We start from the raw sequence: 18783 nt of genomic DNA, 5'->3' as shown, positions 1-18783 counted from the left end.
GCGGCCGTGTTGCTCTTGTAAAGAAACTAATAAAAATGCAAACATCAGTTTGGTATAAGTTGATGGGTTTTGTATTTTGGTGATGTTAGAAGGTTCTGTACATTATATATGTATGCCTCTTTAAAAATTGCCAACTACTTTTTTAAAACTCGATCATGCCTTTATCAAAAGACGTCCAATATATGGTATACTTGTATGGGAAAAAGTATGACACATGCCTATAGAATTTGGGTCTTTTTCATCCCAAAACTATAATTGATCTCACTCATGTAAAGATTCTAATACAATGTTGTTCGGTATTTTGGAAAATATATGTATCATTAGTGTCTGGGTAAACTGGGGTTTTTATTTTAAATGAAATCGTTTCAGGGGTCGATATAATGATCTACAAGCTGAGTTTTGGTTTCCGTCTGTTCCTAATTCCTTTGCGTAACCCTAAAACACCGATCAAAAATATGTAAATTAATAAAAGGACGAAATAAAAAATTGTCTCGTGCCGATGTGTTATCTAAATAGATTGTATAATGTATGTAGTTGTATTATCAACGCTTTTTGTCAACTACCCTCAAAACGCGGCGAATGGCGTCAGCCATCGTAATTGATTCTTTATTGCTTTTTAATCGTTTACTATTATATTTTTTGTTTGTTTTAGGATATTTTGGAACCGAAAATTAATTATTTTTTCTTGGTAAAAAATGTTTTAAATATGCACATGTGTGGTAAGGATGGCATTATTTACTAAACTGGCCGGCCTGCAGTAAGTCATTGTTAAGAAATTTCGCGTTTTGCTATAAAAATCATTATATCTTGAGTTTTCGGCAAATATTTGATCTTTTAATATAGTCTAGTTAAAAGTACTTTTTAAGTGATGAAAGATCTTTTCACATAATTACTTTCAGTAGTTCCAAAGCTTTCTGAAAATTCTCATTATCTAGTCAAAATAGTAGTTATTGATTTAAGTACCTTTTTTCCACATTATTACCTTAAGACATTGTCCTGTTATAATTAGTCGACAGCAAATTTACGCATTTTTCTCTAACTAAGTAACATGTATCATATTTCTCTTCTACTTAGATAGCTATAAAGTACTGCAATACCTATAAACTACTGTAAGCATCATCATCATGCACTCGGTAAATGACCTCAACATCGTCACCTCGGGAACAAGTCATCGAAATTTGGGTGGTCGCGACCACGTGTGGCCCCACTGTCATACATTGTATTGTTACTTATAACCACTTCTAAAGCTGAGTGCTCACTTCAAGGCGCAGTGTGTAATGTATCTGAAAGCCCTTGAAACTTTATAAGGTGGCATTTTCTAGTGGATATTGAGGATGACCTTAGGTTTTTATTTATAAAGTTGCAGTTTCGAAACTAAGAGTTGTAGGTCGGCAAATGAAATGATGTGTGATGCTTTACATTTTTCTTACGTTTAAGATTCGTTTGTTACGTAAAAAACCGCTTTCTTTGTACATCTCGACTACTGTCCAAAATGTATTTAGAACCTTACAAAATTGGAGGCACATTTTGTTCCTTCTTCTTTGGCTAATTTGGGTTCTCGAGTGATGAGCAAAGGTCTTCCCTTTTTCTCTTAATATTTAGTTCTGTTTTTCTTTGGTTTAATCTTATGTATAATATGGTGTTACTTGCGCTTAAGTGGTGATCAGAACTGATGATAAAATTTTCAGAAATGGTGATTCAATTTTGCAGATAAGGCTCGCAATCAAAGCAGTTGTGTTGTTAGAATTAAAGCGTTCGTAAAGTGTGTACTAAGCCTTAACCGGAATAATTCCGAATACTTTAAATTCACGAGTTTATGGCTGATTCCTCAGTGTTTTGGACGTTTTGCCTTTATTCGTGTTCGACTTACCTGTACCTACACTTTTGATTTTATAGGTATTCCACTTGATTCCAGTATAATATAATGTACTGATTCATACCTTAGAATAATTATGTTATTATAATAAGAGCTAGATATAATAACATTGAGTAATTCTATATTACAATAATTAGTTAAGGACTTTGTACTAAAAAGTTTATCCTTTATTTTGTCAGGGCATAGACAATAAAGCAAAAGGTTTCGTAAAGTATGACTTTGACTCTGTCAAAACATAAAACGTCAATAACTATCCACTGTAAATTTTCTGTGACATAATGGATTTGGAAAACTTCACGAAACCTATTAAAATGAATAAATATCCGACCACAGAGTGTTACTTTCAGACTAATTCTAGTCGAGTGTTTGTTAACAGTGCCAATCCTTTTAACTCTGTAGGCAGTAGCCGAGGCAAGGGTTGGACTGATGACTCAAAGAAACGAAATAACGACGAAATTATCGATCTTTTCGATAATTCGGTTAAAACTCCCTACACAGCTACTTCTAATGGTTTATATCGTGATGTACGACAAGACTGTGACACTCATGTAGGTAGTTTTATTAATGAAAACGACGAACGCGATGATGAACAAAGCTCTGACAAAAATATCTCCCAGCCAACTTTCAATCTCTCCACGAGACCATTTGATACACCTTACACTAGGAGCATCCCTAAAACCCCCAGTAATAAGCAACAGGTCAGGTTTGAAGAACAAAACAATAATCAACGAGAAAACGAAGATAAGACTACATACTGCAGACCACTACACAACATGTACAACAATGAATTTGTATTTAAAACAATGAGACGAAACGCCAGACTCCACAGAATAGTCAGAAGATTAGTGATAGAACGACAGAAAGAGAAACAGAAGGAAGCCTGGAATAATTACATCAACGACCTGAAGAGCAAACATGGCTACGACAATGACCAGAACGGAACCAACCAGTATGCAATAAACGAACCGAACCTACCCGATTTTATAGACGATTATTATAACAGAAGTAAATATCAACAATCTTATTTCTGTCAAGATTTATTAAGAGATTTATACAGTGATTACAACACGTCAAATGATTGTTACTGCGAATATCCACGGAATTACTATCCACTTCAACCACCCAGACCATATTACGCAAGTGACCAGTATTGCTATCCTACTGCGTCGCAAGGCCGACTCATGATGTTAGAGCAAGAGAGAAAAAATAGCCTGCTGACGTCACAACCTTCGAAGAATTACCAAGGTTACCCTGACAAAGACCTCAGTAGAATAGGCAAGAGACACCTCAATTGTATCAGATCTAAACAAAATTTATACGACTGCTATAAGAAAAAGTCAAGTATAGTACATAGTCCGTGTGATCAGTTGGTAGATGAAGCCGTACAGACAGAAGTCAGTCTCGTTTTGATGAGGGAAGAGGCCATCCAAGCTCAGGCCGCTAAGAGAGACGCTTTCCAACAAAGATTACAACAAGTGACGAGTCATGTAGAGAGATTAAATAGAAAGATATTAGTACAAACTGAAGACCAACCAGAATCTAAAATAAGGCCTCTAGAGACCATCGAGGAAAAACTAAACACATTGATCAAATCTGTTGATTCATTCATATCTGAGATGAGGACGAAAAAGCTGGCAAGGAATGACAATAAGCCTGCAAGTTCAAACGAAATAAAAAAATCTAACGTAAAGAAATTGAGTTACTTGTCCAATGTAATACTGAGTAAGTCTAAGAGTGACACTGTGCACCAAACTCCAAATACGTTTGGATCACAAAAGACTGATCAGATTTTATTCACAACTGTCATACCAACTTCCAGAAATGTAGCTATTACTGAAATAGGCACCCATATGTCACGACACAAACACACAGATATTGATAAAATAGACAAAATAATTCAAGAAGAGATGGAGAAAAGTGAGAAAATCAAACATGACATAGAAGAATTACTTCAGACGAGAGCGCAAAGACAATGTTCTGTGCAGATAGCGATCGATATTCCAACAAAAGAAATATCAACAGAAGTGACAAGTTCATTATCAAAGACTTTCAGAACGGCGCAGAATTCGGAAAACGAAATACGTATTGAGGAGATCACTAGTCCGGAGAGCAGAGAGTCTGGCGAGCTCATGGCAAAGAGTACGCGGATGACGATAGCGGTGAACACGGACCCGCTGGGGCTGCTGGCGTTGTTGCGCGTGTCCACGGAGACCATCAAACAGTTGCTGTCGTACATGCCGAGGCTCAACTACAACTCGTACCTGCAGTTACTACAGGTCCCGCAGCGCGCCTGCATCACTCACTACGTGTGCAGTATCTGCGGCGCCTCGTTCAGCCACCCGTCACACCTCAGCGATCACATACAAAAACACAATTTAGGAAGGACGAGGTAATTGTACTTGGGTTTTTTCGTGCCATATGTCAACTGTATCTATGAAGCGGATGTCATTTTATATAAAAAAATGTTATAATGATTGCATGGTTTTTGTTCGCGGATAAACTTTCCGCCTAAATACTTGTCATAATAAGGATAATCGATCAGTTTAAGTTGACGCTGGCTACATCCGACTTTTAATTTTAGATTCGCCTGTTACGATTGAACCGTTTAAACTATGAATAAAGCATTTATCTGTCTGTGCTATTTCTAACCAAATAATCTACGGCTTTAATTGTTCTAAGAAAAGGTAGATGTTGTGGAATAGGACTTCATGGCGTTAGAATTATAATCAGTTTTATAACAACAGTTGCCACTCTGCTGGGTGCGAGACTAGAGTGCATCTGACCTTTCAGTTATGATTCTAGAACAAATTAATAAATAATTTCCTCTTGTTTTTAATTCGTCTACTTCGTTAACTAGGATATATTTTCTTCAATACTCTAAGTCAATCAGTGGATAGCAAACAAACGTATTATTAAATCATGTCATATCTTTTCAGGGACTGTTGTATCTGTCGCCACGTGATCGAGATGCAGCGCGACCACATCGGGCTGTTCTCGTGCAAGTACTGCGGCCACAGGTTCGCCAGGGCTTACTGCTGCGAGCTTCACCAGCAGACCTGCGCCAAGAGGCTTGGCAGAACACATGAACCGTCTTCCAGCCTCATGTATTTACGATAGACTTCTTCTAGTAGTTCGACCAGAAGTGACGAAGTAAAACAGTGATTCTAATCACATTCACAATTGAAATATTGATAAGTAATTGTCTCAGAGAAAGTGCTATTATGTAAATTGATAGAAACAAATCAAATAACGAGTATCACGACAAAATGTAGATCAATATCCGAGTGATTTGCAAACTAACATCCAAATGTTTTGTACATTTTCAAAATAAATTATATTTATTTAGGTAATGTTTTATTTAGCGTTTTTTTTGCCGCACAGTGCGCCTGCAACGGTACGGGTGGACAAAATCTTTTACTTTTTCGTTATAATTGGACGTAGGGGTACGTGAAGGTTGTCAATGGGTCCTTTGTGTGTGCCGCGACGCATCCATCATGCTTGTTTGTCCCTCCAGTTAGGGACACCCATTATAGTGAAATGGGCATAAAATTCCGTCGATACATCACAATAGTGGAAAGCAACATTATATGTAATTATGTCAGGTTTGAGGTGAAGCGTTATAATGATATTACAGTTGCCAACCATTCGCTCCATTGTGGCGCTCCACGTAAAGATGACATATGAAAAAAGCAATTGTACTGTTTGCCCATGAAATTAATGGGTTTAGAGTGGATTTTCTGTAAAAAAATCACAATGCGATACCAATTTGATAGCTTTGAGCACTTATAATAAATATTATCAAGTATCGATGTTTATGACATCACGTCACGATAACGGAAATATTCGTACAGTTAGTTGTAGAATATTCTAAATACTGGACAATAAAGCTTTTGGTGACAGTTTTCGATTATCTGGTCAAAAGTTTTTTTCGCGATTCCGGCATTTACGGCGCACCGTGCTGGCGGAGGTGTAAATTCAATAATAAGGTGAAGACACAATGGGTTTTTGTCCAGCTTAGTGCACGGCCGGCCCACCGGGGTGTCTGAAGCCTACTAATTTATATACCGTTAAATATTTGGCACGGCTCCGTAAGATCATGTCCGTCTATTTGTTTAGGTGAAACTGTAAGTATTGTTGGTCTCAGACGTGGGAAGGAACTTGTAATAAAAAATATATTTTACGTTGAATTGATTTCTGTGAAATCGTGCGGTTTCTCTTTTACTGCACTGTTTTGTGTATTACTTGTGTTAATTGATAGACGATGATTTGTCGTGACCGCACGTTAGAAAGGTTCCTTTTATTGTTAAAGGAAGTGGTAAAGATGCCAAAATTAAGAGTTTATTGACTCGATAGTCGTTGATTACGTCTAGATGAAATAAAATGCACACTATTTGACCTTTCGAATCTAATTGTTTAAAATTACAACTAACCAACCAGCATATTCTTTAATTTGTATTCAAGTATATTCTATATGTATCGACTTCAATCTACTTTATCGTAGTTACATGATAAAACATATTTCTAAGTAGTTTTCTTCATACCTACGTTTTTTCAACATAATTCTTATTTACAGTCAACTTTAAAAGGTGCGCTATATCTTATCGAAAATCCGTGTTTACATTCACTCCCTATCATTAATTTAAAGCTATGAACACAATAGCATAAGGAAGCCACAAAAAACCCACTATCAATGCACCTGCCCTTATCAAAGAATAAAAAAACTGCTTTTATTGAGAAGCTAATATTTGTTGTTACAATCATTATGGCACGTGGATTCTTATCAATTTGACAAATATGCACCTGATAGTAACGGTAGTGTATTTTTATTTGTTTTTTTTTGTCCAGAAATTTCGCGAGTTGCAACCACTGTGGAGTGTTGTCGTTCAGACATAATGTTAAAGGAGAATGGGCAAAATAGTATGGAGCCTGGGCGATCCGCGGCCAAACTTGATTTTGTTTTTTTTTAATGTAGTTTGGTCCTATAATTACTGTGTAGAAGTTTTATTGCCGCGACGCACTTATATGACGAATAAAAAACATTTTTGTTTTTGAGCACATTTAATAGTATAAAAACATATTTTGGCTTATATTCAGAGATTAAATAAAAATAAATATTTCTTATATTGCATACAAATATAGACATTATTAATATTCGAACAATCATAACAAGTAAATATATAAATATCGTAAGAAGTAAACATCTTGCTCTTCTATAACATATTCACTGAGACGACTTATCTGTTGTTCATGACATTCTTCTTATTAGAAGAAGCCTGTCTTGAATGCACAGCTCAATAATGAGGCGTTCGTAGCCAGTTGCGCTCACTGGTCGGTATACGATCTGTGGGTTAAGCAGCCGTTGGCACGGTCATTCTATAGATAGGTGACCGCATTGTGGTATTTGAACTGAGCGTCTCCGTGTTTCGGAAGGCACGTAAAAAGTCGGTCCCGGTTGTTGTCAAGTAAGATAACAGTCGTTAGGCTTAAGCCACCCGAAAGGCCTTTGACATGGATATGTCAAAGGCCTTTCGGGTGGCTTGAATAACTTTGACACTAGGTTAACCATATAATAGATAGATAGATAGCATACTAACTACGAGCTTACTTCACTTCATACATCATCATCATCTTCTGACAGATTAGGAAAATCGTCGAAAAAAGGCTGATCGCCGGTGATATGTTGGAATGCTGCTCTTTGTCTATTCATATTGTTACGGTTGTTGTTTATGTTGATGGCATTGCAATCGTTATAAGAAGATGTAACGTAATTACACAACGTTAAATGCATTACAGACACGAAATAAACGTTATTATGTTCTATGAAATTCTATTATATTTACATGTAAATATATTGTCCCCTAAAAGGATTGCAGCGAAACGTTCTTAGTAAAACTTGTTCCTAGTTATCATTACTTTAATTTGACACTACCTACTTTCATTAATGGCCGCCGACCGCCCAGAAGTGCCCATTCTCCTTTAAAGAGTCATCGTATCGCCTAGTTAAATTTATCTTATGTGTTTTAGCTGTTATTGTTATGGAAACAAATATCTAATTACTAAGTGCGGACCTAAAGCTGTCTGTAATAGGAAATATGAATCATATTTTATACATTTTCTGTTTATAATAGAAACTGTATATCAAACCTATGCTACGTAACTGTTACCTAAATCTAAGCTGCTTACAGAGAATTTGCCAAAAATAACCTTCAGAACTGTGAAAATTCGGCCTAAGTATTGCGGGATCTGGGGGCACGGCAGTGCCCCCGCAAGTCGAGCAAAAAAAAGCGGCACGGCCGTACCATCTTTTCTCGAAGCAATTCAGGCCATTTTCGACCCCCTATAATTTCGTTGTGGATAAAACAAGAAGCCTGAATTTTTAGCGACTTATTAGTCATTGTATGAACACGGTATATTGAAAATTTCAGTCAATTTGAACCAGTACTTTAAGAATGACAACTTGTTAAAGTTTTGAATTTTGTCACTCACTGATTCACTGACTCACTGACTCACCGATCATCAAAAGTCTAAGGCATTTCTAGCAGACTTAGAAGCTTCAAATTTAGAATACAAATAGAATTTAGTATCTTAATCATGGGAAAATTTCAATATTTTCTAATTTCAGTCCAGTTTTCTAAATACATTAACTGCAAGAATAACTTTGTAATCTTATACATTTATATAGGATTACAAGGTTACATTTGCAGTTAATGAATTAATTATTACTGTAGTATAATAGAAAATAATAGGTGTACATAGGTACCTACTGTATGAGGCATAACTTAAGGGTGTTTAGCCTATGAAACTGAACAACATTTCAATAGGAAAATATGTTGAATTATGAAAAAAATAACCGTCTTTCCATACAAATTGGACTTATGTTCGCTTTACAAAAAGAAGTGAGATGCCATCAAAAACATCCTGTAAAAAACCTCAAGTCTCACAGCGTAAAAAGTGGTGAGATCTATGTAATACCAAGTCGATTAATCTGTTTAGTCTCTACTGAAAGGACCTTCTGTCTTAAGTTATTACATAAGTTATTATCATGCCAATATTAAAAATATTTCACGTTTAAAACAAATAAATCGACTTGGTCATCGCATGAAAACACAAATTCGCCATTAAAATTTCAGGAGCATTAATTTCTTTAAGATACTCATCTCGATCATTATATTCGGAGTGACATTCGGAGGACCCTAGTGAGGAATTTGGTTGCTGGCCCGTCGTGCTGTGCAGTGTGGTACATACTAATAATCAAATCATGCGATGGCCAGGTCGATTTATTTGTTTTAAACGTGAAATATTTTTAATATTGGCATGATAATAACTTATGTAATAACTTAAGACAGAAGGTCCTTTCAGTAGAGACTAAACAGATTAATCGACTTGGTATTACATAGATCTCACCACTTTTTACGCTGTGAGACTTGAGGTTTTTTACAGGATGTTTTTGATGGCATTATTATTACGGGAGGAGACCCTTGCCCAGCAGTGGGACATTAATGGGTTAAATTTATTTTATTGCATTTTAGGTTCAAACTTAAATCTTGTCAAAACGGACTCTTCATAAAGCCTTTTTTACCCGTTATTGTCCCACTGCTGGGGAAGGACTTTCTCCGGTGGAATTAGGCCTTGAGTCCACCACGCTGGCCAAGTGGGACTTTAGAACAGTTCAAAACTCATTCTTAAACCTATCATACCTACATCCTTTATAAAACAATCAAGACTGACTACTCGCAATATCCTTATACGGGAAGCGAACATAGTGTCATACAACGTGCCTTCGTTGTTCGGCAACGCTCGGCAACACTCGGCGTCATTCGGCAACACTCGGCATGCACTGCGCACGCGACGCGCAGCGCACGACATTTGCATCGGTTTCCGTTACCAACAAACACACCGACAAACTTAGATTGTATTACTTGGATATGACTATAATAAAACTAGAGAAATGATCATTATTAAGATTTTTTTAACTACTTAAGAAAAAGGTTTATAAATTCATGTTCCGTATTTTCTTTCGTTTAAGCCATTGAAGGCTTTTTAACCGACTTCAAAAAAAGGAAGAGGTTGTCAACTTCACTGTACTTTTTTTTCGAAAATTAACTACTATTGGCTTCATTTTCAAATCCATGGGATCTGTTCCTAATCAATGAAATACAAATCTGATTAAGTTTTCGTTGTTTGACTCCTAATTTCTTTCCAAAATAAGTTTTAACCATGGCACAAGAGCATGAGGCTCGCCTATGATGCATAGACGCATATGCTCTACCGGAATTGTATGCCAGCATCCGTTGTGTACAAAAAGTCAAGTAAAACAAGGCTAAATTAGGAAAAATGTATAGACACATGAATATTCGATGCCTAGAATGATCAATTAACAATCGCGAAATCAACATCAAGCTCTTACAGGCCTAAATTCTCGTAACTCGTTTTTGGTAGTAACTTACTTAAATAGGTACTCGTACCACTTTCCTATTAATATTTCTTATCCAACCGTAACCTACTCAATTCAATAAAGTTATCGTAAGTTGATCAACATCCGATGACAGCTGATTCACCATAGAGCACCATAGAGTACAGACCACAGAGTATAGACAAGCGACGACGTACCGGAAGCATATCACTTTACTACTTGTTGTGACATGTCCGTGCATATCATTGTCTATGGTCACTTACCATAAGTTTGTCATTACATGTTATGGAATCTTTATAGGGTGTATTATGTAAACTTGACCAGTATTTACTGTGTTATACTGGCTTTAATAATTCTCATTTAGAGTAACTCTGCAAATAACTTGTCAAGGTTTTCTTTTTAAATGGAATAGACTATAGTTTGCTAACATTGTGAGACTTAACATTACTTTACTTAAATAAATTGTTTTAAATGGTTTAGGACAAGATCAAAAGATGTATGGATGTGAATGTAGCTAAGGAAGCTTCCAACCAATTTACGTTCTCTGGTCTCTGCCTACCCCTATGGGAAGAAGGCGTAATTTCATGCATGTAAATTGTTTAGGAAAGTTAATCTTAAATCAGTATGGCGTTGCAGCTATTTGCAGAAGTCGCTTAGCGATCATCAAAGAAACATTTTTTTAAGACTAGCCTTTAAGTAAATTTGTATGTTATTTTAACTAACTCAAGACCTTCAGAAGACTCTTTACAGAAAAGTTTATTTTGATGTCAAATGTTAATAATCACAATCATGATGTGATGAATTGGTTCTTCTATAACACTTAAGAAAAGAAAAAGACTAGAAACATCGAGAAGAATCCTTTTTTACAAACAGCTTATAACAGCTTTCGTCTTCTCATTTCATACCCAATTGATATTTCAACAAACTGTAGCGACTAGATCATATCCCACACAATGGGCCATCACTCACTCGCTGGACAAAAACCTGACTATTTTTAAAAATAAAATTAATTCAATACCATACAAAAAACGAGTTAAATGGCGCTCCAAAATAAAATTAAGATATTCAAGTTACCCTTTGGTACAATAAGCTACATAATCTGTTTTATCAAGATACTAAACAATACATGAATTTAAACTTTAGTGGCCGTGTTTTAAGGTTGGTTCTTCTTTGTGTTTTTCTTGTTATAAAATAAACAATAATCACAAAATGTCTGAGAGTGGTTTCAAGTAATTTTGTTCAACAGATAAATGAGAACAGAGGTGTTAGTTATTAGTTTTTTTTATTCCAATTGATGTGATACTTTGTGTGAATGTGTGTGTTGCAATTCGCTAATGTAAAAGGAAAAAAACGAGAATACGCAGTGGTTTTACACTATTGAGAATATTTATAAGTTTCTTAGGTGTGTTATAGTAGGTATCCCACCCGGCAAGGGTCTATTCCCGTAATGATGAAGGGGTTAGGCCTTGAGTCCACCACGCTGGTCAGTTGCGGGTTGGGAACTTTGCATACCTTCAAGAACTGTTCTAAAGAACTCTCAGGCATGTAAGGTTGCATCACGATGTTTTCCTTCACCGTTGGAACAAGTGATGATTATTTCTAATACACACATAACTTGGAAGTCATTGGTGTGTTGCCTCGGGTTCGAACCTTATACTACTCGTCTATCATTGCTAACTCGTACACACTTTTTTTAACTCATAAACAATTTCAAATTATCTAGTTATAATTCAGAAGGGGTAGGAATCAATAACACCATCAATTACACAACAATAGTCCCCCGGGACAGTTTAGATTCATCCCTAACAATGGACGATTATCCCTCTGTCATAATCAACATACACTGTGACTTGTGACATATTATATTGTTTCTATAATTTATTTGTCATTGTTTTTTACTATTAATTTAAAAGAATGGGTCGTTGAATTTGTGATTTGTTCATTTATTTATAGAATCTTTTTTTGTAGATAAGTTTGGTGTAATTTTCTAAAGATTTTCGTAAGCAAAGTATTATCGCTAGACGGTTAGTGGGTTTGTCTCTAACTAGATTCTGCCAACGATTTGTTTCCTTCTTTCCTTTCTCGGGATAAATATCGCGTAGTTTTTGCGTAATTGACTAACAAGCATTAAAACTTTCGCATTTATAATATCAATAAGTATATTCGCTTAGCTTTTGTTCCAAACTATGTTGGAGTCGGCTTCCAGTTTCACCGGATGCAGCTGGATACCAGTGTTTTACATGGAGCGACTGCCTATCTAACCTCCACAACCCAGTTACTTGGGTATTAACACGATACCCTTCGGTAAGACTGATTGTCAGACTTTCAAGCTTCTGACTACTGTTAACGACTGTCAAAGATCTTCGAAAATGACAGCCGGGACCCACAATTTAACGTGTCTTCCGAAACACGGAGGAACTCGATATGTATAAGATGGTCACCCGTCCACGGAACAACCTTAGCTTAGTTATTTAACGCTGGTAAATCGGCCCTTAATCATCTGAAGCAAAGTGAATTTACCATTGACCACTAACAAAAATAAAATTAAGACACCCTAATAGCTTGTACAATAAAAGTAATTTTAGTATATCTAAACATATAACAATTTATGAGATAATATTAAGGTTTCAAAGAGTTATAACCCTGATGTATTTATCTTAAACTTTACAGGTACAGATAAAAAGCAGAACCACAAATCTAGCATCAGAATCTCAGACTAAAAGCTCTTTAAAACCTCATTCCTTCGTTATCAGCGGACACAGAGATTCACAAATTCTAATTAAAACATAAATACATTAGGGATAAGTCGTTTAGTTTATCAGCGCGTATTATCAGTTGATCTGCGCTGACCACCGGCCTGGGGTACGAAGATGGCGCCCGGCCTGGACGTACAGTGATGTAGAGACGTGGAAGAGATATTGAGGAGTTTGAAGATACTTTTTAGGAAGGATAATAGTATATTTATGTGTGTTTTTAACTCCCATAAGTTTGAGAAAGAGTTCAGTATTTTTAGGTAAGTTTTTAACTCTCTAAAGGTTGAGAGTCAAAGGGTAAAAATATTTTTTAGGTTATGTTTAGTTGGTACTATTATATTTTCTTTTGTAGTGATTAACTTTACTTTAGGTTATATTAAATAGAGAATAAGTTCGTGATTTTAGTGACAAGATAAGTTGGACTAGAATTCTCATATAGAAATTGTAATTTAACCATTTTAGTTTGGATTCGGTGAAAAAACCCGGTCTAGGTGATAAAATGACCAATCGCGTCTATGGTCGATGCTCTCCCAAGTAATAAAACAAATAATCATCAAATTAACCATTTAAAATGGCGCTAAGCTATTAACTTGATACAATGTATCGAATGGACCCTCATCACGATTAAATGACGCGTGAAAATACTGAAATAAATAAATATTATGTTTCATTACTAATTAATTTTTCACGGCGTCTGTCGACTGTATTGCAAAAAGCAATTGTCTCAAATATTAAGTAGATTTTGTGAAATATGGTCGCGAAAGTTGGGGATTTTTAAGTGATTGGAAAATATAGAATGTCGTTTTCATATTTTATTTGGTTGAGAGCAAGACTAAGTAATATTTGTTTATTAAACGAGACGATCAATTCCATTTGTTAACTTGCCTTATAATAAGTTTCACTTGTGTATTTAAATCCTAAGCAAAAATAGATTTAACTAGTTCTCTCTAGTTATTACCTAGTTACCTTGATAAGGTACTTATCAAGTATAAGTATATAGATGCAGATAGCAGACATTACATAAAAAGGAAACGTAAACATAGTTTATTTTCTATATTTTGTTTGTAATTTTCGCTTTAGCCCTTCTCAGTTGTAAAAAAACCTCAAAGCTTGCAGGGAGCGTACTTGGCGGTGTCTCTTCCATACGTTGTACACGTGTGTGTCGGCGTGAGCGCATGGGTGCGATGGTCCACGAGTGTTTTTATCGTTTTCGGCGCAGGCGCGGCGGTGTTAATCGAGAATCAATGTATTGTGTTCCTGGAACAGGTACCTCGCGGGAGCTGAGAACATGGCCGACTGTGGATGAGGCATATTTGATGGTCAAGACAGTATTTTTCAATATAAATGTTGAACTGAAGGCCTAACCCTCTCAATTCGGGAGGGGATCCTTGCATTCGTGACTTTAGTAATGTTTACTGTACGCAACTAAGAATTTTTTTGAGAATGGTTTGAATTGAATTTAAAAATCTTGAGCAATAAAATCAGTATTTTTTCTACGTTTTTCAGGTTTATTGCATAGAAAAAAACTTTGAGAGAAATTGAAAATTTCATTCTTAAACAATATACTTTTCGTGAATCTTAAGACAAAATTCATAAAAAACCAAAACTTTATAAAAAAAGATAGTGGTATTAAACAACATATTTTGCCACATCCAAACCTGCGTTAATTCAGTCGCGTCCCAAGAGCGCCCGGAATGTGCCGTCCGGCGTATAAAATAAAAAAAAACAAATAAATATATAACGATCCTTTATCAGATCAAGACGCAGATAATGGATTGACCCATTTAGTATGTGAATCATTCCATACGGTCACACAAACATACTAAATTCACCCACGAAACTGACTTTCCAGTACAATTTGTTCGGAGATTTAGAAAAAGTCACTGCAAAATATAACTTTGTCGAAAGATTTTTGTTCAAAACCCGATTGTGTGGTGTTTGTTTTGATAATAAGACGTAAATGATGGGTAATAACGATAAATTAACGATATTCCCTCGTATTGGCAGTTCTCGGCTGATATATAGGAGCCTTAGCTGTGGTCGGACAACGGATTTCAATTCCGACATATTTGGCATTGAGAGGTTTTTTGATGCTAAGTCAAAGGCCTTGGTCATGACGAAGGCCTTCGAGCGGCTTATACAGCCTTGATGCTAGTTTTTAAACACTACTTAATTCATCAAAGTAAATAGCTAATAAGTAATCAGCTATATATTATGGTATCCCCGCAAAAGTATGCATTTGTCAAGCGATATCTGGCCTCTGCCTTCTTCTATGGGAAGATTTCATGAATTTATGTTTGTCATATTTCTTTAGGGTATGCAAAAAAGTCCTAAAGAAATTTGTTAGTAGTATTATAAGACAAGGAGCTTTTTACACTTAGCTTATGTAAAGACTTTAAATACTGACTCAAGATAAGTAAATGAGAAATTTGAAGCGCTAAAAATGTAATATAATTTTCAACCAAATAGAGTCGGAATATTTGACGCTACATTTAACTTAAGCTGCCCATGCTAGAGCTATTATTTCTAAAGATTTTTATTGCAAATTGGTATAACGACAGAGTTTCATTACCGGTCGGTATCGGTAGGAAAGGAATATAAATCAAGCTTAAACAAATAAATATAAAATTTGTATAAATTTTACACATAAAAATTGCCGAAAATATTTATCGTGCTAACATAAATCCATTTCGAGCCTATTCTAGACCAAACTCGATAAGATCTAAGAAATATAGCTTTACCTTAAATTACAGGTTAGGCACTAAACTATAACCTAGGCATAAGGTAATATACATAGTTTATTAGTATTTTCACAAAATCACGCGGCCATCACGCAAACCGATTACTAGAATTTTTGAAATGTCATTTAAAGGTAATGTTGCTTAGGTATTTAATATTGTAACATTTTCGCTTAAACAGAGAATGTAAGTGTTTTAAATATGTGTACTATGTAAGTAGTATGATGTAAGTAGTAAGTAGGTAAGTGAATACCTAAGTACATCCTGTTGTCGTCAAAGATGTGCATTTCCTGATAAAAAATAACCTAGGGTGAATAATTTTATTGAACTTTCTCATTTTCGTCCTAGCTAGTGTTGGCAGTATTTTTCAGAAATGTATGAGAAAACCTTTTAACGCATTCCATAGGATTCGAACCTAGAACTGGTTAAGCAACAGTAGCAATATTTCGATGATGTTCGTGCATATTTCAAATGATATCCGAAACTTTTCTTTTTAAATATTAACTATCCCCAACCCGCACTAGGCCAACTAACTAACTAACCGTGAACTCAAGGCCTAACCCCTCCCTCATTCCGAGAGATTCTTGTTCAATAGTGGGACATTTATGTGTTAAATTCCTTTATTTTATATAAATTAACTGTCTCTGAAGTAAATCTCAATCCCTATCTAGATTTTCTAGGTAGGTAGAGGACCTTGCCCTCCCAGACAGCAGACGGACTAATTCTACACGAAACATAATTGAGGGTAATTCGGAGCATAAAAATTGTGCGTGACACCACTTAGGCACCGCGACTGTTTACGACTAGTCGGGCTTGCGACAGTCGTCGCGACTGTATATTGTGAGACGATTGATCGCGTGCTCATAAAATATTGGTTATTTTGTCAATACTTGTAGAAGTATACTTTTTATGCGTTTCTCTTGCAGTTAAAAGATAAAAATTATTTTGTATGTATCCATATTTCGGAGTGTTTCAGGAGTTTTTCACTTTTCAAAGGTGTCCAAGCTTTCTATCTGCACTCGCAATGATGGAAAGACCGAGTCTAAGATCTATAATAAAATATTTACGTATTAACTGAAAATTAATTTTGAGGAACCTTCTTTTCTTAAACAAATAGGTTATTAAAACCGGGCTTCCTTATTGATATCAGACTATTAAAACAACCCTAAGAATTGATCAAATAAACTGCAAATTTGGTACTTTAATATCCCAATGTTATTTAACAAAAGCAGCATATACCTATTCATTTCTTCCACTTATTTAACAAAAAGAGACAACAAAACAATATTTTTGTATCACAAAAGCCTGATGTCTGTACAATCGATATGTGTGTTTTATGTGTAGTGTAGTGTGTACAGAGCGATGGAGCCGGCGCTGAACTTAAGCGACAGTCACGTAGGGACAAACAAACCAACAACCTACACAAATATATCGAAAACATTGGATTTTTTCACTCCATGGCGTTTATGGGAAACCCTGGCTGTTCCCATTGATAAAGTTTTTTTTTGTTTTTTGTAAGTGGTCAGAATTGTTGTTCAAGTCGCTTTAGTACTTTGAGGACGTAGACTTTATGAAAAGAAAAAGAAGCTCAATATTACTCAGGTTTTACTCGCTCTTGGGCTGGCTGTAACTTTAGTCTCGTTTGATCGTTTCTAGTAAAGATTTTTTTATATCCATGACTGTAACTTAAGTAAGGAGAGAGTATTGTAAAATTATAGTCCTGAAACCGACGTTCAAATTGAAAAAATGCTAACAAAGTCAAGCATTACTTTTAAATCTCTTACCCCCGGTTTCTGAGGTACATTTAGCGGTAGTTTATTTATTCAATAGCGTTAAAACTCATATATAAAAACGTTATTGAATAGATAAACTACCGTTAAATGTACTCAGAAACCGGGCATTAGGTATGCTAGCAGTAGTTCTAAGGGCCCATTACGTCCTTTACTTTTAAAGTGAGTAACAATAAAGTGATACAATAACTTGCTATACCAAAGTCGCAAGGGAGCAACTTGCCTAAATGGTTTCCATCAAATTTGCCTAGGCGCGGTGTAGGCGTAGCGTGCCTACAGCCTAGACCGCCAGTAATTACCGCTCCCGACCTTGAACACTCCACGACCGACTTATTTAACAAACACCATTTTGTTTCACCCAAAATTCCATTTTTTACGAACCTTCATAATAGCTTTTAACTTCACTTGACTAAGCATGAAAGTTAAGAACTTATAATAAGGCTAGCTGACCCGCGCAACTTCGCTTGCGTCACTTAAGACAGAATAGGTCATAATTTTCCACGTTTTTGTAACATTTTTCAATGGTCATCTGCTCCTATTGGTCGTAGCGTGATGATATATAGCTTATAGCCTTTCTCGATAAATGGACTATCTAACAATGAAAGGATTTTTCAAATCGGACCAGTAGTTCTTGAGATTAGCGCGTTCAAACAAACAAACAAACTCTTCAGCTCTATAATAATATAGTATAGATTTTCAGGTTTTAATTTAGTATTTTATGATCGTTTTATCGCGACTTATATCAAGATAGCCATAACGTGACCGTGCTGAAATTATAATAAACTGTAAAAACTATACTGTTGTAAAAACTAAACGGAATTTTTAGTTTTTAATTTTGTAATAAAGTAGTTTCTGCTCACAAGTTCACTTGCGTGGAAAGATTTCTCATGGAGATCCAATTTATTTCCCAGGTAAAACTTGGATTGAATAAAATCATAGTCTCTTATCTGATAATTTTTTTCTTCCCTCGTAGACAGTCTACTTCTAATAGAAATGTTTATAAAATGTCCTCACCATACATATTAATGGTTTCTATGCTAGAATGATTAAAATCCGAAACAACAGACAAATAATTCTTCAGAGAATACTCAGCGACGCATATTTTGTCTACTTTATATATATTGCGTATTCTGTAGGCACTTTAAATTAACTAAGACAGTTGACAACGAAAGAATAATCCACATTCCCATTATGACAAGATTGCGTGTTCGCA

At 35.5% G+C, this 18783-nt stretch overlaps 2 protein-coding genes across 13 annotated transcripts in view; one reads left to right on the top strand and one right to left on the bottom strand.

Annotated features, from left to right (window-relative positions):
* LOC142979695 (uncharacterized) overlaps positions 1-18783 on the bottom strand; it is a 397988-nt gene that overhangs the window by 29296 nt on the left and 349909 nt on the right. The gene's annotated exons all lie outside the window — the stretch shown is intronic.
* LOC142979942 (uncharacterized) lies at positions 2124-5204 on the top strand. Its single transcript, XM_076125180.1, has 2 exons — positions 2124-4265; positions 4813-5204. Exons 1-2 carry the CDS (start codon positions 2155-2157, stop codon positions 4991-4993), a joined length of 2292 nt encoding a protein of 763 aa, XP_075981295.1. The 5' UTR covers positions 2124-2154; the 3' UTR covers positions 4994-5204.

This window comes from Anticarsia gemmatalis, chromosome 17 (genome assembly GCF_050436995.1).
Source record: "Anticarsia gemmatalis isolate Benzon Research Colony breed Stoneville strain chromosome 17, ilAntGemm2 primary, whole genome shotgun sequence".
NCBI classification, from domain to species: domain Eukaryota; kingdom Metazoa; phylum Arthropoda; class Insecta; order Lepidoptera; family Erebidae; genus Anticarsia; species Anticarsia gemmatalis.
The sequence above is the reverse complement of the archived record's forward strand: the minus strand, read 5'-3'. Positions and strand labels throughout refer to the sequence as shown.

Coding starts and splice junctions, on each gene's coding strand:
- LOC142979942 (XM_076125180.1), top strand. CDS start 2,155: ATGGATTTGGAAAACTTCACGAAACCTATTAAAATGAATAAATATCCG. Junction 4,266..4,812: donor CACAATTTAGGAAGGACGAG/GTAATTGTACTT, acceptor ATATCTTTTCAG/GGACTGTTGTATCTGTCGCC.